The sequence below is a fragment of the Marmota monax genome, unplaced genomic scaffold (genome assembly GCF_021218885.2).
Source record: "Marmota monax isolate L192 unplaced genomic scaffold, Marmota_monax_Labrador192_F-V1.1 WCK01_AAM20220418_F8-fsc00017, whole genome shotgun sequence".
Classification (NCBI taxonomy): Eukaryota; Metazoa; Chordata; class Mammalia; order Rodentia; family Sciuridae; genus Marmota; species Marmota monax.
In genome coordinates this window covers 20,175,168-20,201,414 of record NW_026695241.1, presented here as the reverse complement: position 1 = coordinate 20,201,414, position 26,247 = coordinate 20,175,168, and the positions used below count along the sequence as shown (strand labels likewise).

Below are 26,247 nucleotides of genomic sequence, written 5' to 3'. Positions count from 1 at the left end.
TCCTCATTCCACTTTTCTAAGATGGGGGTGGTGATCCCCCTGCCCCATCCCCAGGTTTCAAGAGGCCTCCAGAAATGCATCCTGGGTATTAACAGAGTAAGGTATTAGGGAGCGAAATATCTCCATGTCTGGGATTTACCTGAAAGTATTTCAGCCAAAAAAAATAGATGAAACAAATATGGCAGGCAACATATTAACAATTTGTTAATACTTGAAAACTTTCATAGTAAACACTTTATAATAATAACAATAATACAGCGCAAGGCAAATGGAAGGGATGGCTTAACTCACAGAGAGGGAGTCCTCAGGAGGTCCAGCCCTAGGAGTGGAGCATGGAGTGGCCCAGTCTTCACCAGTCTTGGGCAGAAAGCCAGGTTCAGGAAGTGATGTTGGTTTCCCTGCTTCCTCCCCAGGCAGGCTTGGTGCTGTGGCTGGCTGAGAGGAGCCTCTGGCCCTTTCTCTGTAAAGACACCATCTGACAGACCCAGCCCTGCTGGGGGACACTGGGGGCTGCTTAGTGCAGCCAACCAGCATGGGGGCTTATGAATATGTAAATAGGGGCCAGAGCTGGTTGGCTGCTCTCTGTCATTTCCTCCTGCCCCCCCCCCCCCAAAGAAAGCCATCTCAGAGACGACCTTCCTGAAATGCCATCTCTTCTGTCCTTGCCTAAGGACTCACAGAGCCCTTTGAACATTAGGAGACTGGATTACCCAGTTTCTCCCAATCCTTCAGCCTCCACTGGAAAGCTCCTGGACACTGTTTCCAAATCCCCCCAAGGAAGCTCCAGAGTGATCATCTTTCTCCATGTCCCTAGAGCATCCTGAGTAGACTGAATTCTGTCCTACACCAAAGCATAGCATTTCAAATGTGCAGGAAGAAGAGAGGCTGTGCGTGTGGCCTGTTCCTGCAGCAGAGGTTGGAACACTGTTGGGAAGGCTGGTTGCTAGGCCCAAAAGTGCCCATATCTGACAGGTGAGGAAAACTCACTACCCCAATCCAACCCCTCAATGTCACTCAAATTTTGCTATCTTCTCCTTCAGCTTGGAAAATGGAGTTGATGTTATAATACTCAGTCAATGATATTGATTGAGCTACAGCTCAACTCTTCAACATGGATAAATCTTCAAAACATAATGTTGAGTGAAAGAAGTCACAGAATGATGCAGAAATTTGATTTAATTCCATTTCAAAACCAGGCAACACCCCCAAAATGTCTTGATTTTCATTGTGTACTCCTCTATCCATTATTTTTAATTACAACTGAATAGAGATAGATAGATGGAATCTAGGTAATACAGAGTGACTACAATAGTCCTGATTTTATGGAGCCTAGAGATGGAGAGGCAGGGTATAGCCCCACCTACCATCTGATCAGTAATGTTCATAAATACATAAGCAACCACGGGAGTGCATAGGTCAGACCACACATACAAATACTGGGGAATTTGAAGTAAGTAAAATGAATGCTGAGTGTTTTATTCAAGTTGAGCTGACCCTTCGATATGTTCTATGAACAGAGCCTCTTAATCCTTTCTTTCTTTTTAAAATATTTTTTTAGTTGTAGATGAACACAATAGCTTTATTTATTTATTTTAAGTGGTGCTGAGCATCGAACCCAGTGCCTTACACGTGTGAGGCAAGTGCTCTACCACTGAACCCAACCCCATCCCTTAATCCTTTCTTAAAACACAAAATTGTTCTTTATTGTAATTTTAAATATATAAATATATATTTTTCTTCTTTTAGCAATTTAAAAAATAGATGAAAACCAGTGAGGGAAAGTGGTGCATGCCTATAGTCCCAGCTACTCAGGAAGCTGAGGCAGGAGGATCATAAGCTCAATGCCAGCCTCAGCAACTTAGTGAGACTCTCAGCAATTTAGTGAGAGCCTGTCTCAAAATTTTAAAAAATAAGAGACTGAGATTGTAGCTCAGTGGTAGAGCATTTGCCTAGCACATGTGAGACACTGAGTTTGATCCTCAGTACCATGAAAAAATAAATAAAAGTATTGTGTTCATTTACAACTAAAAATATTTAATAAAAATTTTAAAAAAGGCTGGGGATGTTGTTCAGTGGTAGAGCACCCCTGCATTCAATCCCCTGTACCACTAAATAGATAAATTAAAATAGGCAAAATACTATGCACATGCATATTGAAGCTATAACGAAAATAAAGGAATGGTTGACATGTAATTCAATATAATCATTGTTATCTGGGAATGATGATCCAGGAGGGTCACACAGGATTTTTCCATCCCTTAAGCTGGGAAGTATGGATATTTCTTCTTCTATTATTATTATTGTTATTGTTGTTGTTACTATTATTAATAGTAGTAGTAATGGGGATTGAACCCAGGGGTGTTCAACCCACTGAGCCACATTGTCAGCTCTTTTTATTTTGAGACAGGATCTTGCTAAGTTTCTTAGGGCCTCACTAAATTGCTGTCTGGCTTTGAGCTTGCAATCCTCCTGCCTCAGTTTCTCAAGTTGGGGTTATAGGCATGTGCTACCATGTCCAGCTCTTTTATTATTTTTCTATAAAACATACACATAGACTTTTATCCCCCATTGAATGAAAAATATATATATATATATATTAATGAAAATACTTTAAAAAACATTCTCTTTTGAACCACACTATAACATATTCATGAACTCCTGTCCCAGTAGGGAATGCTGTGCTCTGGGAGGCTCCCAATGCAGAAGAGGGTGCTAGCTTATGGGATGCACCTTGGATCCCATGGAAGGTCTTAGAAGAATTCAAGGAAATCAATTTCAACCTTTTTTTTTTTTATCTGAAAGAAACTTTGCATAGTATTATGCACAGGTGTGTTTGTATATATTTGTGTGAAAGTTGTCTAAGACTATAAAACTAGGGTGATCACTAAAACCAGGAGAAATTTTTGCCACATTGTAACCAGGTATGAGCTTCTAAACTTTAGAGAAGAACCTTAAAAATTAATCATTAAAAAGCAAGAAAGAATTAAGCAGTTATTGGTGGGGGGCAACTGGAAAGGTAGCACAGCGGTAGACCATGTGCTTAACATGGGTGAGGCCTTGGGTTTAATCACAGCTGAAAAATAAATAATAATTAAGCAGCTATCTAAGAAATAGCAACAGCAACCCCAGCAAGAGACTGCCATAGCTCCTGGTTATTCTTAGACTCTTCAGCTGTGTCCAGCAGTGTTGTGAGCACAAAAGTATTTAGTCATTTCACAAATACTTATTGAGTACCCACAGAGTACCAGGCACCGTGTTGTGCACAACACAACATTCAGGAAAATGACAGACAATAAAAAGGACATTACCATATAATGCAAGGCAAAGATACACACTACTTTGGAAGCATAGAGAAAGTATCTGTCAACTGCCAGAAAAGGATTAGGAAGGGATTTGGAAAGAGACTTAAAGGATGATTAGAAGTCCCTAGGCAAATAGGAGGGAAAAGCCCACACAAAGATGAGAAGGAGTGAAATAGCAGATTGGGGTGACAACAAACAGTGTGGTATGATTAAAGCTCAGGGTCAGTGAGAACGGGAAGTAGAAGCCAGATTATCAGGTGCCTGAATGGGGAGTTTGGACTTTATTCTATAGATAGGGAGAAGCAACTAAAAGAATTTAAGCAGAGGAGTTACAGGATTAGGTTTGTATTTCAGAAGGATCTTGGATAGAGGTGTGAAGGATGGGCTAGAGAAAGTGAGAGTGGAGGCTCAGGACTGTTTAGGAAACTTTGAAAATATTTCAGATGAAGGATGCTGAAATCGACTGTGGGCAGCAGCTGGCATGGATGTTTTTTCTATTTCTAGTTAGGGATTCTACTCACTACTCCAGAATTCCAGTGGCAGTGCTTGTAGGGTCTGAGTCAGAGAAGGCTCTGTGAAGGTCTTGAGGATTAGGCAAAATAACTCAAGTAAAAGAACCAACACCAACAAGCACCAGGCGATTGGTTGATTCATCCATTCATATGTTCATTCATTATTCATTCAACCAGACGTTTTTGAAACATCTTTTCTTTTAGGAAGATGGACTACTACTCAGCGTCCTGAGGACTTGACAGAGTTAAAAAAAAAAAAAAAGGGAGGGAGTGGGGATGCCATGAGCTTTCATTTTAAGGCAGCTGGAAGAAATTCAGCTCACATAACCTAGTCAATCTCTGTCTCAGGTGCAGGGGATACAGCAGTAAACAAGACACAATGTAAATCTCATGAGATTAGGGGTTTATATTCTAGGAGTAGGAAGACAAACCAACAAATTCCAAAAATACACAGGAAACATGGGGAACAATTAGTTTGCCTGGAGAGTTGTTCTACAGACTGGCAAAGATCCGATGATGCAGAAGTAAGATTAGTTGGTGAGGTTCATAAAAGGGCAATGAAAGCCACACAAGCTTAAGATCAGTCAGGCTTGACTGCCAAGTCCAAAACCTGTGCCCTCCTTTTCGTTCTCTTCCCGTGATGCAGAGGCGACATGGCTTGGTGCCCTAGGTTCCCAGAAAAGAAAGGCGCCAAACTCAAGCCTGCGGGGAAGGCCTGACCTGGGGGCGATGAGGTGGCTGGGTAGTGTAGACACCTTCAGGAGGACCAGCCCTGGGTGTCTGGCAGCGCAGCGAGCTCCTAGTGCGCCCTCCCGCTACCGGCTCTCGCAAGCCGAACCGCGAAGCACTGGGTTGCACTGCTCATACCACCCCCTGCCAATGGTTCGCTCCGAACACCCCTCCCCGCCTGGCGGGTGCAGCGGTCCACCCCACTTCCGGTTATTGCCGGGCCCTATATCCGGTGTCCGCCCGCCCTCGGCTCCTCCGCTGGCGCTATGCTCTCCCGGTCCCGTTGCGTGTCCCGGGCGTTCAGCCGCTCGCTCGCTGCCTTCCAAAAGGTACGGTCTGCCTGGGCCGGAGCTCCGGCAGGTGGGTAACCTGCTGGCGGGTGGACGGGCTGCCTGAAGGGCAGGAGCGCAGCTCGGTGGCCAGGCCGGACACCAAGGGCACCGGGACGCGGAGGCCGCGGGCTGGGCGGCTGGGGGCCCGGCCGATGTCCTCGGGACGGTCATGCCGGACCTTTGGAGCCCGGCGGCCCCTTTCCTTCCCGAGGCAACTGGCGCCGACCGTTTCCTGCTGTACCCCACCCTTCACCCGGCTTGGGGAGCCGCGCCCGTCCCAACATTAGACTGACTCAGTTCGGGAGGAGGCGCCGTGCGGCCCCCAAGCTGGAGCCGGCGTCCGTCTCCTCCTTTCTTAAAATCAGTGGGTGCCATTCCACTGGGAATTTGAGATAGTTTGGCAGACCCAGTGTGTTGCATTTATATTACCTTTGGAGTTGTGAGATCCACCTGTCATCAGCATTGGAAGTGTGCACCTAAAAAGCTGTTTCTTCCCTCTTTTCATCTTGGGTGACGTCGATAATGTCTTCTTTCTCAACAGGGGAACTGCCCTCTAGGGAGACGTTCCCTGCCTGGTAAGTTCTGCCCTTGCCGTCACCTAAAATGCTCTCCTCCTGGGCAGAGCAGCGTGTGAGGAAATCTGGGTGTATATTTCTTCTTAATTTTCAAAGACCATTCAGTTCATAGGAGTGAAGCAATATGCTACTTGATCATAATAACTCTCATTTAATCATTCAGCCCTTGTTATTGAGGTTTTACTGTGTGTCAGGCACTGTGCAGCTAGGCACTCATTAGGGATGTGGCTATTAACAGTTCTTGTCCTCGTGCCCTTCTGGAGCTTACAGGCTGGTGGGAGGGACATGGTGTGAATTGCTAAACAAGTGAACAGTCACAAATTTTAGTAAGTGCTGAGAAGGAAATATGAAAATGGACTGAAGAGATTTCTTTAAATTGGTGACATTAAGGCTGAGATCTGGAGGATGGGACAGAGCAAGCATAGAAAACAGCAGAAGAAAGGGAGGAATAACATCTACAAGGTCCCTGAGGAGGGAAAAAGGTTGATGGTATTTTGGAGCTGGAAAAGTGTGATTTGGCTGGACCACTTTTGTTAAGGGAGACATTGTCATGAGATAGAGATGGTGTGGAGACCTTGGAAGGAGTTTAGATTTTATCCAAATAGTGGTTTGTATTTTTTAAGGTGGGCTTATTAATAATGTATCTTACATAGCTTATTATTTTTATATGCCTGGTATAAATATATGTTAAATCAATCAGTCTTATTGTAGGGTTCTTTGTGTCAAGTGTTGTCCTGAGTGCTTTCTGTGCTTTTTAGTTAATCATCAAGTAGCAAGAGAGGTAGGATCTCTTTTAAAAATGCATAATCCAAAAAAGAGGAGTTAAGTGTCATGGCAAGGTCACTCAGCCAACTATTGGTCAAACCAGGTCCACCTGACTCCTTCCTCAGTCCAAATCTTAACCCACTGTGTTCTCATTTGCTCACATACTCAACAGATCATTTATTAAGTGCTTAATCCAGTGTGTAGCCACTGTGCTAGGTGATGGGATACAGATGGTCTCTACCCTCAGAGATCTTATGGGCTAGCTGGATAGAGAGAGCAAATACGTGTTTATGCACACTTAAGTACATATTTATATGTGGTTACTAGGAAAGATCAGGACATGTTGTGATGAGCATGATGTAGTCCAGCTTGTTGGTAAAGACTTTCTAAAAGTGGTGACATTTAAGCTGAGACTTGAAGAGTACATAGGTATTAGTCAGGAAAATGATATTCCAGGCAAAGGGAATTACTTTTGCAAAGGTTTCCACGCAAGAAGGAATTTGACCAGTTATAAAAATGGAAAGGAACCCTGTATGGTTGGAAAGATAGAAAGAACTGGATGGTTCATGACAGTGTAAAGTGCTTGGACTTTATCCTAAGAGTCAGGAGAACATATGACATCCAGCACAGTGTGTATTGGACTCTCAATAATAAACCCTTTTATTTTTATTTTTTTTTGGCAGTACTGGTGATTGAACCCAGAGCCTCATGCATGCTAGGCAAGCACTCTACTAATGAGCTGTACTCCCAGTCCTGATAATAAATAAACTTTCTTTTCAACTGGAATTCTGAAAGATGTCAAAACATTTCTCCACTTTCTAGATTGACAGGACCAAAAAAAAAGAGCCTTGCACTTGGGGAGTTTGCATCTTGGCTCAGGGATTTACTTTATTTATTTATTTAAAGAGAGAGAATATTTTAATTTTTTTTTTTTTAGTTTTCGGTGGACATAACATCTTTATTTTATTTTATTTTTTTATGTGGTGCTGAGGATCAAACCCAGCACCCCGCGCATGCCAGGCGAGTGCACTACCTCTTGAGCCACATCCCCAGCCCCAGGGATTTACTTTAGAGTAGTCACTACTTGTAGATGAAATAGGAATGGCAGAAACCCTACTTGTAGATGAAATAGGAATAATGGCAGATGGTCTTTTTACTTCAGAGAATTGCTGGGAAACTTGAAAATAAAAATGAGGTCATTATGTGAAAACTTTTTATAACCCAAAAGCACTGTACAAATGAAACCTGCTATAGGCTGAGCTCTGAATTGGACTTGGGGTTCCAAAAATTGGTATATACTATTGTGTTCTACTTCAAAGACATGCTGCACTCAAGAGTTTGCACTGCATAGTCACTGGCTGCTAGGCTAGAGGCATCTTACTTGAGAATTAAAACTTGGGAATGTTTATGAGGAGGTAGGCATAAGCAGGAGCTATCTCATTTGGTGTCTTCTGAGCCTAGGATTTTGGAAAAGTTGTTAATAGATCTGAGAGAGGAAAGACCACAAGACACAGAATATATTCAGGGGAGGTGTCTGTAGTTATTAAACATCATTTAGGGAGATGCAGTTAAAATTTATGATAAGCACAGTTGGTGAGCAGAAAAGGGGCTCCCACCTTTTTGAGAGTGACCAAGGTGAAGGGCTTCAGAAAGAGCACAAGAAGACAATAAACTGAAAGGTGGGGAAATGATTTGCTCAATCTTCGGACAATCTGGAGACCTTGGGTCTAAAGTAGCTCAGTCTTTGCTGCTAGGGTTCAGTGAGTAAGGTTTCCAGCCCAATCCACTCAAACCCAGATCCACTACCCTGAGTCTCCAGTTAGGTTATGTAAAGTCACTAGATCAGCCGTCACATTTTTTTGTTCTTGTTGTTTGTTTGTTTTCCCCAATCTTCAATTGTATTTGAATACTTGGGAAGTAGAGACCTTTTATTATGAGAACATAGGAATAATGAAAGTTTGTAAACTTTTAAGGCAAATAAGATTGTAAAACTCTTTTGGGCTGTGTCATCAGATATCTCCCCTTTCCCTTCCCAAACACCTATTCTTCCCATTGTTCTCTGCCATTAAGGCTACTTTGGTGGAAAAGTTTGAGAAGCAGGACTCTTGTGTGATAAAGATTATGTCATTAACTGCAGTTGGTCCTGCTCTGTCTTGGGGTTAGGGGGTGAGCAGATCTCTTTTCCCTTTCCATCTTGTATCCTGTGTAAGATAAGAGTTGTTGGTTAAGAGTTGTTTTGTTTCTTGCAGGGGTCTCCTTATGTCAGGGACCAAGTTACCCTGACAGCAGGAAGATTGTGTAAGTATCACTGGGGAGTACAGATATGTGGCCATGGGGTATTCAGAATCCAATTCTAAATTGACTATCTGATTTCTTCACTGGCCTTGAGACCTAGAAATCAAGATGGTATCTTGAGTCCTTAGATCTAACTTTGATGATCATTTTTTAAATTTATGATGTACCTTGGGCTTCAGCTTCATGTCAGGTTTGAACCAAGAGTGTACCTGTCATCAGGTGGTTGGTTATTAACTAAAGTTAACTTGGAACCCACTTTTTATGGGAATAGGTATAGAAGAGTGCTCCTAAATATTCTAGTTGGATATAAGCACAGCTGAAGGACTGGAGGGGACATGTATTGTGGAGATTGAGAGCATCCTCTTGGCAGCATAGTTACTCATTTTAGAAACAGAAAAAGCAGACTAGTTGAGCTCTGGGACTTTGATTAGATTGGAGGAATATTATTATTGCATAATGTTGCATTTGGAGAAGGGCCACCTCTGTGTATTTCAGATTCACTTCTTATGAATGTTGCTCTGTATGCCAATTATTTTCATGGTGGTAGTTAAAGGATGCTCTCTAACAACTTGTTCAAGAACTATGAGCTGCTTTCTCTACAGGGAGAATCTTCAAAGTGAGGAGTCAGCAGATTAGCTTTCTTACTGTGCATCACAGTTAAGATTTTTTTTCTCAATTTAGATAATGTTGCACTCAACAAGAAATATTAATTCCTATGATATTTTTGGAGGGCAATTTGGCAGTTTTAAGTCTTTTAATTGCATTGTACCTTTTGATCTAGCAATTTTACCTCTAGGAATCTACACTGAAAAACTGGTGTACCCAGATTTCCCTCAAAATGACAGTAGGGGATTAATTACGCTATAGCATGTTAACACATTTACACTATGATAAGTAGAAAAAAGCATTTTACAAAGTAATTCCATTTTCTATTGTTTGGTACAATTCCATTATAAACATTCTTTTTGCCATTCCTAATATTCTGCAGTGAATATTTTTCTTTTTCTTTTGTGTTACTGGGGATTGAACCCAGGGACACTATTCCACTGAGCTACATCCCCAGCCCTTTTTATTTTGAGACAGGATCTTGCTGAGTTGCCCAGGCTGGCCTCAACCTTGCAGTCCTCCTGTCTCAGCCTTCAGAATAGTGGGGATTATAGGTATGCACCACTATGTAAGGCTTATGCAGTGAACATCTAATGCTTTTGTAATTTTAAAAGTTATTTAAATGCCAAGTGCTGTGGTACCTACCTGTAATCCCAGTGATTTGGGAGTCTGAGGCAGGAGGCCAGCTTTGGTAACTTAGTGAGATCCTCTCTCAGAAAACAAAAGAATGGCTGGGGCTTAGTGGTATAGTGCCACTGGGTTCAGTCCCCAATATTGCAACCCCAACTCTCGAAACACCCCTCTGCCTCTGCAAAAAATTTAGAGATTCAAAATATATCACCTGCAATTTAAATGAAAATGGGGCAGTTATTAATCTCTATATAATAAATACAACAAATAAGTATTTGAAAGTGATTTATGGAAAAAAAAATCTAATCTTTGGGTTGGATAACCCTAATTGGGTCACCTTAATCTAATACCCATTTTTTTGTTATGTGAATGAGTGAATGAGTTATCCACTTTGTTTTATTTTGGTTTTAGTTTTGTCTTTTGAGGTGTTGGCAATCAAACCTAGGACCTCACACAGGCTAAGTAAGCACCACTGAGCTACATCCTGAGCTCTCTCTCTCTTTTTTTTAAATCTTTTATTATGAAACTATTTTCTAAGCTACATATGGTGGTACATGCCTATAATCCCAGCAACTTGGGAGGCTGATCCAGGAAGATCACAGAATTAAAGCCATTTCTTGCCCGCTTAGCGTGACCCTGTCTCAAAATTAAAAAGGCTGGGGACGTAGCTCAGTGGTTCAACCCCTAATACCACAAACACACTAAAATAATTTTTTAAAATTTTTATGTTTTTATTTAATAAATAATTACATGGCTCAGAATTCAAAAGGCAAAAAAGGGGTATTAATGAGAAGACTTCTTTATTCTTGTCTTCTAGCCCTGTTGAATGCCTTTTCTCAGTAGCAGCTGTTGCTTCAGGTTCCTGGGTATCTGGCAGAGCACTCTCCGTTGCATTTGCATGTTACCTGTTAGTTCTTATCTATGGGCATGTGTTTTCACATGGTTACAAACTTTACACATACATTTTGTATTCTGTATTTTAAAAAATAACTTTATTTTTCTCTTTGATTTTTAGATAGACCTTAAAAAGTTATTGTGGCATTATAAACATCTTTAAAGACAATTTTAAATCTGTTTTGCTTTTCTGTTATAAAGATGCTTATTGTAGAATATCCAGAGAGTCCTGAAATGTAAAAGATGAAAATTCCTATCATTCCAAATCATTTTTTCAAACTGTATAAAGTTACCCTACATAGCTACATCTCCCTCTCCCCAGAGGTAACTATTCTTGGTTTTGTGCATAAAAGATGATATTGTTCTCAAGTTTATTCTATTTAATGTAAATGCTATATGAGAAAATGCCTTTGTCTTTGAGTGAGGTTCTTTGGAAGGAGTCCAGGATGGATCTGTACACTGCCTCTTAGCAAAGAGAACAAAATACAAGATATGTGGGTTTGTGGTTTTTTTTTTTTTTTTTTTTGGCAGAGTACCTTGTTTTACTTGCAAGTAACTATCTTACTTTGCTGCCTTATCTGATCTAAATTTGTAATCTCAAGGACAGAAATACCATTATATCTGACATGTATCACCATGTATCCCTGAGGGCATCTTACATGGATTTGGTTAGTTAAGAAAGAAACCTATCTGGAAGCTAAGTCATTTTCGTGTGTCTGCAAAGGAAGGACGAAAATGCTAATTTTTTTCTTCTAGAGAACCAAATATAAGTCTCTTGTCTTTTTTGAGAACTGACATTTCATTGCAGCACAGGACACTTTTTAAGACAGCCAGGTCATCAGGCACTGGGACTCTACCTGCTGAGTCGGAATCTCTCTGGTTTTGGTCCAAACATGTGTACTTTGACAAAGTTCCCCTGGATGACATGGATGGGCACTCTGGTCAAGAAACACTGATTTAAAGGAAAGGTGACTCATGGTACCTAAACTAGATTAAATGTGAGTAGTTCGCCTGGTAAAGGAGTTAACTTTTATGTTTCTTTCGTAGCATTAACAACAGTAGTGTCTTCAGTGTTCGCTTCTTCAGAACTACAGCTGTGTGCAGTAAGTACCTGCCCTGTGAATGGAGTTTTAATAGAAAGAACAAACTGAGTTTAATTAAAAAGAAAAAACAAATGAACTACTTATGATTTTCCTTTTTGCTTTTTTCCTAGAGGATGATGTGATTACAGTCAACACACCAGCTTTTGCAGAATCTGTCACAGAGGGAGATGTCAGGTGGGAGAAAGGTAGGATTTAGTTTCCTCTCAAGTTGAACCCTGGTTGAACCCAGGGGCATTTTACCACTGAGCCACGTTCCCTCACCCCTTTTTATGGACTTGCCCAGTCATTTAGGGCTTTGCTAAGTTGCTGAGGCTGGCCTCAAACTGGCAATTGTACTTCAGTCTCCTGAATCATAGGGATTACAGGCATGTGCCACCATGCTAAGCATCAACTTCTTAGGTTTTAGTAAAGTCTCCACTTCCCCTATGTTAGTCAGTGGAACCTTTCCCACATATATACCTATTTCCGTTGGCCTTATAGGAGAGGAGTCTTGTAACACATTTGCCGAAAGGGGTTTTGTGGCTTCTGGCGGTCCCCCTCTAATAAATAGCTTTTGCTTGTGTTTTCAGCTGTTGGAGACACAGTTGCAGAAGATGAAGTGGTTTGTGAGATTGAAACTGACAAGGTGGGTTTGTCTTTTATTAGTGACAAATTTTCATGATCAACCCTTGGTTTCTCACTCTAAGAAGCAGCAGGATTTAAAGCAGCAGTGTTTTTTAAAGATAATTTTTAACTAGCTCTAACCTTAGTTGTGAAAGTGTTTGAGTAACTCATTAAAAAGAAGCAGTTTATTAAAGTTTTAATTTTAGATTGTTCTGTAGGTATGAACTATGTAACTTTCTAACTTTTAACCTGGTAGCTTTTTCTTTTTTTCCTTTGTGGTACATGAGCTGTTTCCACTTGTTTGTCCTCTCGTCTCTTGGAAACACATTAACTGAATTTTACTTTAATGTTTCCAAGAACTGGTGAATCTTCTCTGTAGCAATGACTTGTCTTTGCTCCCACTCTGAAAGTGTGACTTCAGGTGTTTTGCAGGGCCTTGTTTAACCATGTTGCAACTCTTGTAACTCATGTTGGAGATTCTGTGTAATTAATTGGCTAATGCTGTGTAAAAATGTCAGCCCTTTCTCCATCTTTCTTCTTTTTCCAGACATCTGTGCAGGTTCCATCACCAGCAAATGGCGTAATTGAAGCTCTTTTGGTACCTGATGGGGGAAAAGTTGAAGGAGGCACTCCTCTTTTCACACTCAGGAAAACTGGTGGTAAAGAAGTTCTCCTGGTGGTCAAGGTCTCCAGTGTTCCCCCTTGGGATTGGGGCTGAGCGTACTGTACTAATAATTCCCTGAAACCTCAAAGACTCTTGCATCCCAGTTGCCCTTAGTTGAGGGAAAAGAAAGAACAATATTTTTATTTATATAGAGGGAATTTTAAATGTTAGGTTTAAAAGAAAAGGGTAGTTTAGGGCTGGGGTTAGCTCAGCGGTAGAGCACTTGCCTAGCATGTATGATGCACTGGGTTCGGATCCTCAGCACCACATAAAAGTAAATAAACAAAATAAAGGTGGTATGTCCATCTACAACTAAAAAGTAATAAAAGGGTAGTTTAAAAAGGGAGGGGGGTAGATAATTTTTTTTTTTTTTAAAGAATAAACCTCATAGTTCTCTGTTCTTTCCATGGATTTTTTTTATTTATTTAATTATTTTTATTTATTTATTTATTTTGGTGGTGCTGAGGATTGAACCCAGGGCCTTGTGCATGCAAGGCAAGCGCTCTACCAACTGAGCTATATCCCCAGCCCTCCATGGTGTTTTTTTATACTGGACCTTTTCTTAAAGATACAATAGAAAATGAAGAGGATATCTAAAGATAGTGATTCCCCTTTCCAACCCTGGCATCAGAATCACATGTATCAGATGATCTGATAAATCACAATCTATCATAGGTAGATTCTTTATTTTTCCTGTGCTGGGGATTGAACCCTTTCCCATGCTAGGCAAGCACTCTACCACTGAGCTACATCCTCAGCCATAGTTGGGTTATGGTTTGTTTTTTTGTTTTTTTTTTTTGATGGACCTTTATTTTATTCATTTATTTATATGTGGTGCTGAGAATTGAACCCAGTGCCTCACACATGTGAGGCAAGTGCTCTACCACTGAGCCATAATCCTAGCCCTGGGTTATGTTTTTAATGCTTCTCAGGTGATATTGATACAAGCTAGGACTGAGAACCAGTACACTAGAGGACAAAGAATTATTTCATGGGACTATTATGAAGCAAAGTTGTCATCTTTTGTTTGTTTGTTTGGTGGTGCTAGGGATAGAACCCAGGGCCTCATGCCACTGAGCTATATCCCCAGTCCTCTTTAAAACAATTTTTATTTTGAGACAAAGTCTCACTTGTTACTTCGGCTGGCCTTGATCTGCCTGCCTCAGCCTCTCCAATATCAGGGATTACAGGCTCCCCCTCCCTTCATTTCATGTAGTTTCTTTTCACATTTATTCTTTTATAACATCTCTAAGAAGGGTTATATTTCTCTTGGGAAGAAATGAGAAAGAAAAGAATCTATTGAACCTCATGATCAGTATTAGAGATTAGAAAATATCTGGGTTTTTTTGACTCTTAAATGCTGTAACTACTAAGGTCTGTTTCTTTTTAATTGTTAAAATAGTCAAGCAGAGAGAAACCAGACACTCACACTGGGGAGAAAATCTCTATAGGCTAGGAAGCAAGAATGAATCTTCCAGATTCCAAGATTCAATGAATTTGAAGTTCATCTTCTAATCATTCATTTTTTTACTATCAAAAGAAAGTTGTAATTTAAATATAAAACTGGATATAATATCCAGATGGGTAAAAATTGAAATAAACATCTAATTTAAAGTTGTAGATTTATTATTTTACCACCTCATTGATTTTTGATAGTCATCCTGGAAGAAATACTTTGAACTCTTAAGCTTAAATGAGTCCTTGATTAAACATTTATTTATTTATTTTTTTGGTTAAGAATAGTCTTCTACATGTGAAGTTGAAATAGAAGATGAGTATCCATACTATTATAATTAGAAATATGTGTGTGTGTGTGTGTGTGTGTGTGTGTTTAAAGAGAGAGAGAGAGAATTTTTTAATATTTATTTTTCAGTTTTTGGTGGATACAGCATCTTTATTTTATTTTTACGTGGTGCTGAGAATCGAACCCAGCGCCCCATGCATGCCAGGCGAGCGTATTACCTCTTGAGCCACATCCCCAGCCCTATGTGTGTGTTTTAATATTTTAAATTGCCTAGGTTTTTTTTTGCTTGGAAGTTTTCATTTCCTTGGGTTCAGAGTAGAAGCTTTGGAAGTACATGCAGAATTTCATGATCCGTAGATATTTGTGAAATCAGGAAAGCCAGTTATCTGAATTGAGGCAGTTATCTGATATAGGACATTTAGGGACTCTGGGGAATAGAGATTAGTGCCTTATGTCATTGTGCATGTCTGATAGGGTCTTGAATATAGCAAATACCCAGTAGACATTTATTAATGGATTGGAGATAGGGCTTTTGCCATTGAATTCTGCTTGGTTTCTGTGATTTGGTTGCTTTCCATTCCAGACAGTGTCAATAGCAATTTTTTTTTCTTGTTTTCTAGCTGCTCCTGCTAAGGCCAAGCCAGCTGAAGCTCCTGCCACAGCCCCAAAAGCAGAGCCTGCAACATCAACTGCTCCTCCTCCCCCTGCAGCACCCATACCCACTCAGATGCCACCAGTGCCCTCACCTTCACAACCTCCTTCTACCAAACCAGGTAAGCCTCTAACTCCCATGTGTCATTCTGTGAAAGAAGAATACTTTGTTTAATACCATGTCCCCTCACGAACGAGGTATAGTATGAGACCAACTGTGGCTCTGAAAAGGCCAGGTTGGCTGCTTTGTATAAAGGTCTCTAGATTTTATGTATGAAGACTTAAAGTTGCATCCCAGCTTTCTGTTCACTGTAACTTTAGGCCAGTTACTTAACTTTTCTGAGCAGATTGTTCATATGTGGAGTGGGAATTATACTAATACACCTCAGAATATTTCAAGTGAAAATACAGTATGAAAGCACTGGCATGTGCTTGGTAAATATTTCTGTCTCTTAATCAGCTGTACCTTTTCTTTTCATTTTCAGTGTCTGCAATAAAACCCACTGCCGCTCCGCCACTAGCTGAGCCAGGATCTGGCAAAGGTGTGCGTTCAGAACATCGGGTAAGCATCTGAGAACTACTGCATTTGCATGTTACCTGTTAGTTGATTAATGGAGTTTGGGTATGATGGTGCCCACCTTTGAATGGCTAGCAATTTATTCTCTTGGCCTTGAAAAGACAGAGTATAGGAAATGGCTTGTTTGTGGTCACATAACCATTAAATGATAGAACTCTAGAATCTGAGGTTTTCTGCATACTTATCCAATGGTTTTTCACTGTTATGCCATCAGTGAAATGCCTTAGGTATAAAATATTTGCAAGGAATAGTACCTTCCATAATGATACAAATACTTCACACAGATGATGTACTGAGAGTTCTATTCTTATACTTCCAGGATACTTAACTGCAGCTAAGGGATATACTACATAGTAACAATAGCTGTCCGGGCAGACATAAACCTCAAGGAAGTTTGGTCAAGAGTGTGGGTTCCTCTGCTTGAGAATACTTCCTAAAAATATTATAGCTTCAAAAGTATGTTGCTCATGAGTTTCCGTTCCACAAGTAGCTACTCTCATGCAAGCCTCTATCAACAGAAATCTCCATTCTGTAATGATTCTTAGGCTGTCTAGACCTATACCACATTCTTCCTTTTCATAAATTGGTTTTGGTTTTTAAATCACACCATTTCCTGGACCTCCATTCTTGGTCAACCATCAGGCATATCTGAGGTAGTACTTTTGGCCCAGGTTTTGTTGCTTTTGCTCAGAGGAAGAAGACCACCACAGGAAAGGGGAAGCCTAGAACTCTGGATATATATACTTATTTATTTGTTTATTTTTCCTCTTTCCACATTTTTTTATTGGTGCCTTATAGTTGTACATAATGATAGGATTTATTGTTACTATTTGTGGATGTACACGATATAACAATATAATTTGGCCTATATCATTCCCCAGAACATCCCTCCTCCCCTGGTTATATTTAAATACTGTAGTCCTTGTCATCTACTCTTGGCAAGTTCTTGAGTTCTCTCTCTGCCTACTGAGGAATACTTGATCCAGAGAGATCAGATTGTCAATTCTTGTTCACTTTTGCTTTCAGGAAAAAATGAACAGGATGCGGCAGCGCATTGCTCAGCGTCTGAAGGAGGCCCAGAATACGTGTGCAATGCTGACTACTTTCAATGAGATTGACATGAGGTGGGATGTCTAGACCCTCTACCTCCCCATGCCTTGATCTTGCCCCAGTGAGAGACTATCTAGTGCTGTTCCCAAAACTAACTTGATGGGCGAGAGGTACTTCTTTGCTTTGCTTGTAGTTGACTTACACAGGGAAATTTACCAGTTTCATCCTCTAAATGACTTTCCTAATATTATGTTTGTTTCCTCTATGACTTAAAAAACTTAGCCTTTTAGACTTTTATACCTGAATCTTGTGAATTCTGGTAAATGAGGCTATTAATAGTCTTAAATTCTGATGACTAGGGTTAGATTGCCAGAAGTGAGCAACCAGGCAAACAGGGCTTGTTCCCAGGACTATCCTTTGGATGGAGAGCCTTCATCATCATGCCAGAGCAGGGGCAACACACCTTGCTTCTTTCCCACAATGACTGCTTCTTGTACATGTTCTTGAGCAGTTTAGAATCAGACCAGCCAAAAGGCAGAGGCTTGTCATCTCTCTTGCTTTCCCAGCTTTGAGTGTGAAATGGAAAGCAGTTTGTTTTAAAATAAAACCTCAGAAGAGTAAAAGGAACTAATTTATTCTACCCATTTCTATAGTGAGTTAATTCTTGACCCACCTGTTTTCTTCAAGATTTTGATGTGTGCAGCCAGGCATGTGGTACATATTTGTAATCCTAGCTACTTGGGATTATAGCCTGGGCAACTTAATGAGACCCTGTGTGAAAAAATTAAAAGGATGGCTGGCATAGTGAAGCATGCCTGTAATCCCAGCTACTTAGGAGGCTGAGACAGGATTGTATTTTGAGGCCAGCCTCAGCAGAGACCCTGTCTTGACAAGACCCTGTCTCAAAAAATAAAAAGGGTTAGCGATGTAGCGCGTTGGTAGAGGACCCCTGGGTTCAATTCCCAGTACCACAAAATAATAATAGTAATAATAATAATAACAATAATAATGCATACAAGTATCAGCACAGTAGGGAAGAGAAAGCAGTTAAATTTAACAAACATTTTCAGTGCCTACTGTAAACAAGGAACTAAAGTATGGAATTTAGGGGGTATAATATAAAAATGAGTGAAAAAGAAGCCCTGACTCCCTGTAGCTTATTGTTTGGTTTGGATAAACACAAAGTAAAATCTAGAAAGAAGTGTCAGAAGGATAAAAATAAGGATGAATAGAGAAAGGAGTAAACTCATTTGTTTTGGAAGTTGGGAGTAGAGGTTGCAAAGGTAGGATCAGGGCAGGTTTCCTGGGGAAGTTTTAACAGGTTTCCTGGGGAAGTTTTAACAGGCCTTCAGGAATGACTAGTATTTTGACAAGCAGCATTGTCGTTCCAGACAGTGTTAATGAAAGGTATGTATCATGACAACAGTCATGAAAGTACAAGAAATAGTTAGATCATTTCTACCCTGAGGAATATGGTAAAGAAGGTTGGTTTTGAAGGCCAAGAAAGAAATTTATATTAAATCAGGAGGTGTATTAGTAAGTCTTCAGGGGATCTCCTTGCCTCCTTTTGTCCTGAGTGTTAAGTTTGCTCATCTACTTTTCATTAGGGAAATTTGTTTTCCTTTGGATGAGTTCTGAAAAATAGGAGGGAGTGGTTTATTGACAGTGTGTTAGGGCTTTGTTAACCAGATAAGGCTCTGTGGCCAATTGTACTAGAAATCTCCATTCTATTGGGAAGCTTCCTAAAGAGACTGGATGTCATTCTAGTCAAAGATTTCTTGTTCATAGTGTGCAGGGAAGGACCTTGCCTAATGAATCACAAAGGTTGTAGCTTATGTTTCAGTGCATTAGGTCCAAATTGTACACAAATTGAATGAAACTTTGAAATTCTATCCACTTTCTTAAGACAAAACATGTAAATATTGTGGTCTTGAAAGATGCAGTTGTTCCAACAGCCTCAATTGGAAAGTAAGTATAAGAGTTGGATCTCCTTTCAGTGGCTAATTGAGGTATCCCTTAACAATGGCTTGGGGTCTCACTGCAGCCAGTAATCTCGTTTAGATTGAGTGCCCTTTGGATATTGTGCCCATCAGCTAACCCATAAGGGGCCTTTCTGAGACTCCTCCTTTTCCCTGTTGTCCCAGCTGTGCCTCCAAGGACAGAGTTCTGAAATAGAAACTACTTAATGACCAGACAATGGCATTCCTGCAGGTTTGAGAGCAGAGATGTTTATCACTACTCTTACCCTCTTCTGCAGCCCTTGTGTCTTGGGATCCAATAATGTCTTTAGGGTGGTAATCCTAGCACTAAATAAGGTTAGACTCAGGAAAACAAACATTTTAAACCCAATCAGGCCGTCTAAAAAAATTTCCTTTTTCAAAAACAAAAGGTCTGAAGGGGGTATTTTAAAGTTGTATCACATCTTAGCTTTCATGGTAATGTCAAATTAGGCCATTATAGGGGGAAAGGGAGAACCAAGCATTTGGACCTGAGATGAAGTTAAATTCAATTTCCATTGTGAATAGCTATTCCGATAAATACATAGGTTTCTGAGGCAAAATGATGGTAAAGCCATTTCTCACTCTTCACCATGTATGTGAAAAAAACTGGCCCTGACAGACCAAAGGCTGATCATGTTGCAGAGGTCTCTCAGAAGCAAGGTCCTGCTGCTGAAACTGAAGGTAGCAGGTCTCACTCTACATAGGGCCACTTTTCTAAATATCGAGAAAAACACATTCATTAAACTAATCTAAGGGCAAGCAGTTTGTCTTTTCTTTGTATCCAGGTGCCTAGCTGTGACTCTCACATATGCTGCATGTTAGTACCTGTTCCAAGGAATAAGTGGAAGGAATTGCTAACTCTGAGAATATGAAGGACTTCCGAGGAGCCTGAAAGAGCACTGGGTTTACCCTTCCTTGATAATCATGACTGCTTTTGTTCACATGAAAACCATAAGCCCATGGGTGGTTTTGTCATTTTGATTTTTGTGGTACTAGGGATTGAACCCAGGGCCCTTTACCACTGATCTATATCCCTAGCCCTTTTTATTTTTTATTTTGAGATGGTCTTGCTAAGCTGCATGGCCTTTCCCTGAACTTGAGATCCTCCTGCCTCAGCTTCCCAAGTTGCTGGGATTATAGACATGTACCACTGCTCCTGGCTTGTTTTTATTTTTCTCTGATAATCAGATAAGAGAATGTCCCAAAGAAGCTAAAATCTGGTTTGGTGGTTGTTGAAAATAATTCTGATAAATGAAAAGAATATTTCTGTTTCATAGACTTTGCTTATACTTTAAAACATCCCCCCGATCACACACACACACACACACACACACACACACACACACACACACACACACCCAAGGTGGATATCTCACTATTTTAGTTAGAAATACTTTTCTCATTCAGGGCAAGGATGTTGTGCTATGTTATGTCTCATTCATATTCTCTGTTACTGAAATCTGTGACTTCTAGGACATAATAAGCCCTGTAAAGACTCAACCCACCTTAAAGACACATTGCCCGGATTCCTTTCTATCCAGTTTTTATGAAAGAACAAGGTGTTGACTTCTAGTAAACTATTTCAAAACTCAAACATGGCGGACTGGGGTTGTGGCTCCGTTGGCGAGTGCTAGCCTAGCATCTTTGAGGTGCTGAGTTTGATCCTTAACAGCACATTTAAAAAAAAAAAATTTAAAAAAAAAAAAAAAAAAAAAACCAACTTAAACATAGATGGTCCAGAGTAAGGGAAAGGCTTTGCCTATTTGTGTACTTGGGTGGAAACATGTTTGAATGTTAAAATCAAGGCTTCATTTGTGTTTTCTTTTGTAATATGTTTTTACAGTAACATCCAGGATATGAGAGCTCGGCACAAAGATGCTTTCCTGAAGAAACATAATCTCAAACTAGGCTTCATGTCAGCATTTGTGAAGGCCTCAGCCTTTGCCTTGCAGGAGCAGCCTGTTATAAATGCAGGTGAGTTTCTGGTGGCCAATATTGCAAAGGTCTTAGAAGGTAGGTGTACACACAGACCTGCTCCCACATTTAGTAGACCAAGGCTTTTATTTCATAACTTGACCATCTTCCTCAGAGATTTCTTTTCTTCTTTTTTTTAAGTACTGGGGATTGAACTCAGAGGCATTCAACCACTGAGCCACATCCCCACCCCTATTTATTTAGAGACAGGATCTCACTGAGTTGCATAGTACCTCGCTGTTGCTGAGGTTGGCTTTGAACTCACGATCCTCCTGCTTCAGCCTCCTAAGCTGCTGGAATTATAGGCTTATGCCACGTGTCTGGCTAAGATTTTTTTTTAATGTACTTTTCTGAAAGGCCACCATGATTATTTCTCTCCACAAAGTGGGCAGAACAGTTTCTCTTCCTGATGCATAGCTTGGCATTTGCTCTGGTAGCAGGCAGTTGTGGGGCAGCCCAGCTCTCTTTGGTGCCTCCTGTCAGGATAGGAGCTCATGTTCTGGCTGCCCACCCCTAATCCCCGTGGGCCCTGTTTTCTTGGAGCCTGGCCTCTACATTTGACATAGTCCTCCAGGTTGACCTCTGATCTCAGGTTGATGGGCCTCACTGGGAATCTCACTTTCATGGACTTGGTACTTGTTTTCTTTCAACTTTTTATTCACCCACGTCATTGAAGTGTTGACCTAACAAGCAGTTCTCTTCTTCCTATTAAAACATTTCTCTATCCCTTGGAAGACTGGAGAGCAAGCAGTGATATTTTTGCAATCCTCAGCAAAAGATCTAGAAATTGGAGCCTCGTCACTTCCATAGAGTGCTGTGCTCTAGGTAGATAGGAGGGTGGACTTTGTCCCCAATGTGTTCCTCATTTTGTTTCTTCCATTCTTATGCTTTCCTGACTGGCATTCTCCCTTTCCCTGCCCCCCTCTTTTATGCCTTCCCATGCTCATAGGCATCTTTCAGAGTTCTTTTGGCTGGGCTGTAGCAGTAGCTCAGTTGTGGTATGCTGGTCTAGCATATGTGAGGCACTGGGTTCTATCCTCAGCACCACATAAAAATATGTCCATGTACAACTAAAAAATATTTTTTTAAAAAGTTCTCTGACTTTCTTTTACTTTACATGCTTTTCTTCAGTACCTTATATAAAGTACAGCATAGACTTATTATCTGTGGAGAAGGTTCCCAAGCCTTTGTTTTCTTATGAGTACTAGACGTAAATTCTCAGCTGCTGGTTTGCTGTCTCAAGTTGGCATATTTAAAAGCCAGACCACTAGTTTCCCCTCCATTTCCTGAAGAGAAGCTTCCTTCTTCCCCTTGTTGAAAGCAGAATGGGCAGCGTGCCTATGCCCCTTCTTCTTTGCTGAGTGGCCTTTTTTTGTTAACACTAGCCATCCCATGCTAAGGGAGGGCTTAAGAGGGGTAGTAACAAGAACTTGATGCTCTCTAATCCCATGTGAGCCTGTGTATTGAGCACTTCTGAGGGCTGCCACAGAATGTATGCTCAGTTAGGGAACTTGGGAAATATTATCATTGCTTGGGATAGGAGTAAGTAGTGTGCCAGTTGCCATTTGTAATGCAATTATTTTTATGCTGATTGGTCAGCCCACACTGTATCAAGAACTGCAGATTTTTATTCTGTTAATAGAAATATTAGCTTATTAGCCTTGGCCTAGGGAGTTATATGTAACCTTTTTTTTCTCTGTCTCTCATAGTGATTGATGATGCAACCAAAGAGGTGGTGTATAGGGATTATATTGACATCAGTGTTGCGGTGGCCACGCCACGGGTATGTTGGGGCGGGAGGTGGGGAATGGAGGTAGTTAGTAAAAGTAACCTTTTTTTTTTTTTTAAACCATACCATGTTCTTTTAATGTCGGACTTAAATGTCTTAGACTTTTAATAATGGTGAGTAATAAAAGTATCCTGGGTAGGGGACTTGTAACTAGAAAGGGTACTGTTAATTTGCAACTGAAAATGTTTTTTCATTCTTTTCAGGGCCTGGTGGTTCCTGTCATCAGGAATGTGGAAACTATGAATTATGCAGATATAGAACGAACCATTAGTGAACTGGGAGAGAAGGTAAGGTAGAAAGAAGTGTGCATGAGAGCTGCTGGGCAGGTGTGGGAAGAGCCAGCTAAGAAATACATAGCCACTGAGGAAAGTAGTGCCCTAGAAGATTAAGCATAGCATGCTTAGTTGACTGAAATCTCATGAAGTGAGACCTGGTGGGGGAAGAAAAGGTCAATTCTATGCAATCATGCCTTTTCTCTGGAGCACTGACACAGTCACCTCAGCTAAGCAATTGTCATGCTGAAGGTGGAGGGTGTAGTACTGACCTCAGATATGAGCTTACTTACCTCAGATATGGACCTACTTTCTTTAGGTGAAGGAATCTGTATTTGTTTAATGTTTCAATTGTGAACTCTGTTTTTAGGCCCGAAAGAATGAACTTGCCATTGAAGATATGGATGGTGGTACTTTCACCATTAGTAACGGAGGCGTTTTTGGCTCGCTCTTTGGAACGCCCATTATCAATCCCCCTCAGTCTGCCATCCTGGGCATGCACGCCATCTTTGACAGGCCAGTGGCTGTGGGAGGCAAGGTAGGAACTATTGCTTATAAGGTCCTACCTAATAGCTGGGTGATGATGAGAGTGCAGTCCAATTAAAGGCTTATTATAGAGCATTCACTATAATTTTAGGCCTAAGTTTCATTTCTTAGTATATAATTAACAGCTAAGGCACTCACTATCAAATTGTGGTCTATGGATCAGCATCATCTGGGAACTTGTTAGAAATGCAGATTCTTAATTCCATCTCAGCATATTTGAGAACCATTGAGGAGACTTGCCCTTCCTCTAGGACCAATTAAAATGTTTCATTGTTTAGGTGCTATAGAGAGTGGGGGATAGAGTTGCAGTCATGGACCTTGTCCCTGGGAAACAGAAGACAAGAATGCACAAGAATTTAGGAGCTTTGAAGTTGTCTGATAAGGCTTGGAAATTTTCTAAGGCCTTAGATGATAAAGGGGCTTCAGCTAGCCCTTAAAAGATATATTGATAGGAAAAAAACTTTCTCAGACTCCTGGGTTTAGAATCTTTTGGGATCATTACTTCCTTTGTGAATTGAAAAGCCATGGATCTTCTGCCTGAAAAGTGGTCACCCAACTTTGCATAGTGTCAAGAGAATTTGTGCACTCCAGGTTAAATATTTTTCTTTTAAATTGTAACTATGGGCTGGGGCTGTGGGTCAGTGGTAGAGCACTTGCCTAGCAGGTTTGAGGCCCTGGGTTCAATCCCTAGAACTTCGGAGGGGAGGGGTGGGGGATGTGTAATTGCAATGCTTCAGGCAGCCCAAACAGAGGAGGAAGGCTTTCTGTAGATAGCAGATGAGTTGGAGGGTGGACAAGGCAGATTATGTTGTGTTGTTTTATTTTAAGGGCAGTTGTGAGACTATTTTCTCTTTGTTTATTCTTTGTTTCTAAGTAGAGGAGCTTTGCACTAAGGGTAAAGATTGGCCTTTGAAAATATGATAAGTATGCAGTGGCCACATTAATAGGAAAGCCTCTGGAACTAAGAGCTTGCCTGAGGGCAGCACTTTCCCATCTCCCTCCCTCTGCAGAGCTTTCTCTGACCTATTGGTGACAGACCTGTTGACCTTTCCCCTCTACAGGTGGAGGTGCGGCCTATGATGTTTGTGGCCCTGACCTATGACCATCGGCTGATTGATGGCAGAGAGGCTGTGACTTTTCTCCGCAAAATCAAGGCAGCAGTAGAGGATCCCAGAGTTCTCCTTCTGGACCTTTAAGAGAAAGCCCCATACCCTACAAATCGACCATGCAGGAACTTAAAACCAGTCTTCTCCTTGTCCCCTCATGGGTCCCAGGTTAGCCTGTGACAGGCAGGTATTTGCTGTTGGCCTCAAGCAAGGAAGCCAGGGTACTATGTAACCAGCAGTTGCAGGTCTTCTCTTGGTGTTCCTGCCAGGCTCTCTCCCTCTGAATCTTTCTCTGGCCTTTGAATATCTTATTTCCTTAGGCTTAAGAGAAAGAGAGAGAGTGAGAGAGCCTTAATGGATGCTCATTAATATTCCTGCCTTTCTTCCATTTAGCCTCTGCACAGATGATTTTTGCTTCTCCCCATTGCCAGTATACTATAGGGAAACCACTGGGACCATGTGATTAAATTTTCATCTTTGGAAAATCTGTTCTCCAGAGATGCCTAGGGGGGTGCTCTGCCTCCCAGGCTCAGAGCAGCCTCTGTCCCAGCTGTGCACATTCTCACTTGATGCCATCTGTGTGGAGGTACTGAACACAGGTGAAGAGGTGCTGTTTTGCTTCTTAAATGGCACCGTCATTCTCAGATGTCAGTGACTTCAAGATGCCTCTTCTACCTCTTCCAGGAAACACAGGCCAGGGGATCTGGTTGTGGGGGGAGAGGGCAGAGTACCCCCCTGAGGCAACATGTTGTAAATGTCAGTGAGAGCAGAACTCAGGCCTGCCCTCACACTCACAGTCATAGATTCATGCCAGGAAGACCCACTTTGGCATAATCACACAGTTGTGGTTGTGCCAACCCTTTCCAGGATGCTAGGAACCATCTAGCACATTGTCCTCATTTAGAGCAGATTCTAGCGCATCATGGCAGTGGGACAGAGCCTGGTCACAGTGAAGACTGGAACCTGGGGAGAGGAGGTATCCTCTGACTTGTTCACATTGACTCGAGCTTTTAGATTCAGATTCAAGTTGGACTGAGGAGGCTGTCCTCTTCCTTCCCATGTTGTGGCCCATAGGGAGCCAGGCCTTGGCTCTTGCCCTATAGGACACAGATCTAGGGGAGGATGGACTGTGGTGGGACCCAGCCTCCAGGTATTAGTACATAGTGATGAAATGACTGGTATCATCTCTAAGGTACTGCCCTTTGAGTCTGGGCACAATCATTGGAATTCCTTTGGAGCATGGTTAAATGCAAGTATCTTGTGAAAGCTACTGTGCTGTATGGTTTTGTATCCAACTGCATCCATGCCTGAGACTGCTGGCACTTGACACCGGGGCCATTAGTTAGTGCAGAGTGCCCTTTTTTATCTTGAGCCAAGAAGCAAGGCCGGGGGTGGGGGTGGGGGGAGGGGCCGGTACTGAGTGCCTGCAGCATCTGCTACTCTGTCTTTACCATTCAGAACTTGTAACTAAAGTATTTAAAGAAACTGATTTTGAAGGAAAATTAAAGGACACATGTTCTCAAACAGG

At 41.3% G+C, this 26,247-nt stretch overlaps 2 protein-coding genes across 2 annotated transcripts in view; one reads left to right on the top strand and one right to left on the bottom strand.

Moving 5' to 3' along the window:
• Positions 1-5,688, bottom strand: part of Prox2 (prospero homeobox 2) — a 27,090-nt gene extending 21,402 nt beyond the window's left edge. The window contains exons 1-2 of the mRNA XM_046440861.2: positions 5,305-5,688; positions 292-460 (exon numbers count right to left, since the gene is read on the bottom strand). The gene's annotated coding sequence lies outside the window, so the exon portion shown is untranslated. The remainder of the gene's footprint in view (positions 1-291; positions 461-5,304) is intronic.
• Dlst (dihydrolipoamide S-succinyltransferase) lies at positions 4,750-26,247 on the top strand. The gene is made up of 15 exons (XM_046440860.2): positions 4,750-4,872; positions 5,417-5,450; positions 8,465-8,513; positions 11,688-11,743; positions 11,854-11,928; positions 12,313-12,368; positions 12,894-13,005; positions 15,375-15,527; positions 15,891-15,967; positions 17,009-17,106; positions 20,876-21,006; positions 22,716-22,789; positions 22,999-23,082; positions 23,438-23,605; positions 24,675-26,247. The coding sequence occupies exons 1-15, from the start codon at positions 4,810-4,812 to the stop codon at positions 24,807-24,809; spliced, it is 1,365 nt and encodes a 454-aa protein (XP_046296816.1). The 5' UTR covers positions 4,750-4,809; the 3' UTR covers positions 24,810-26,247.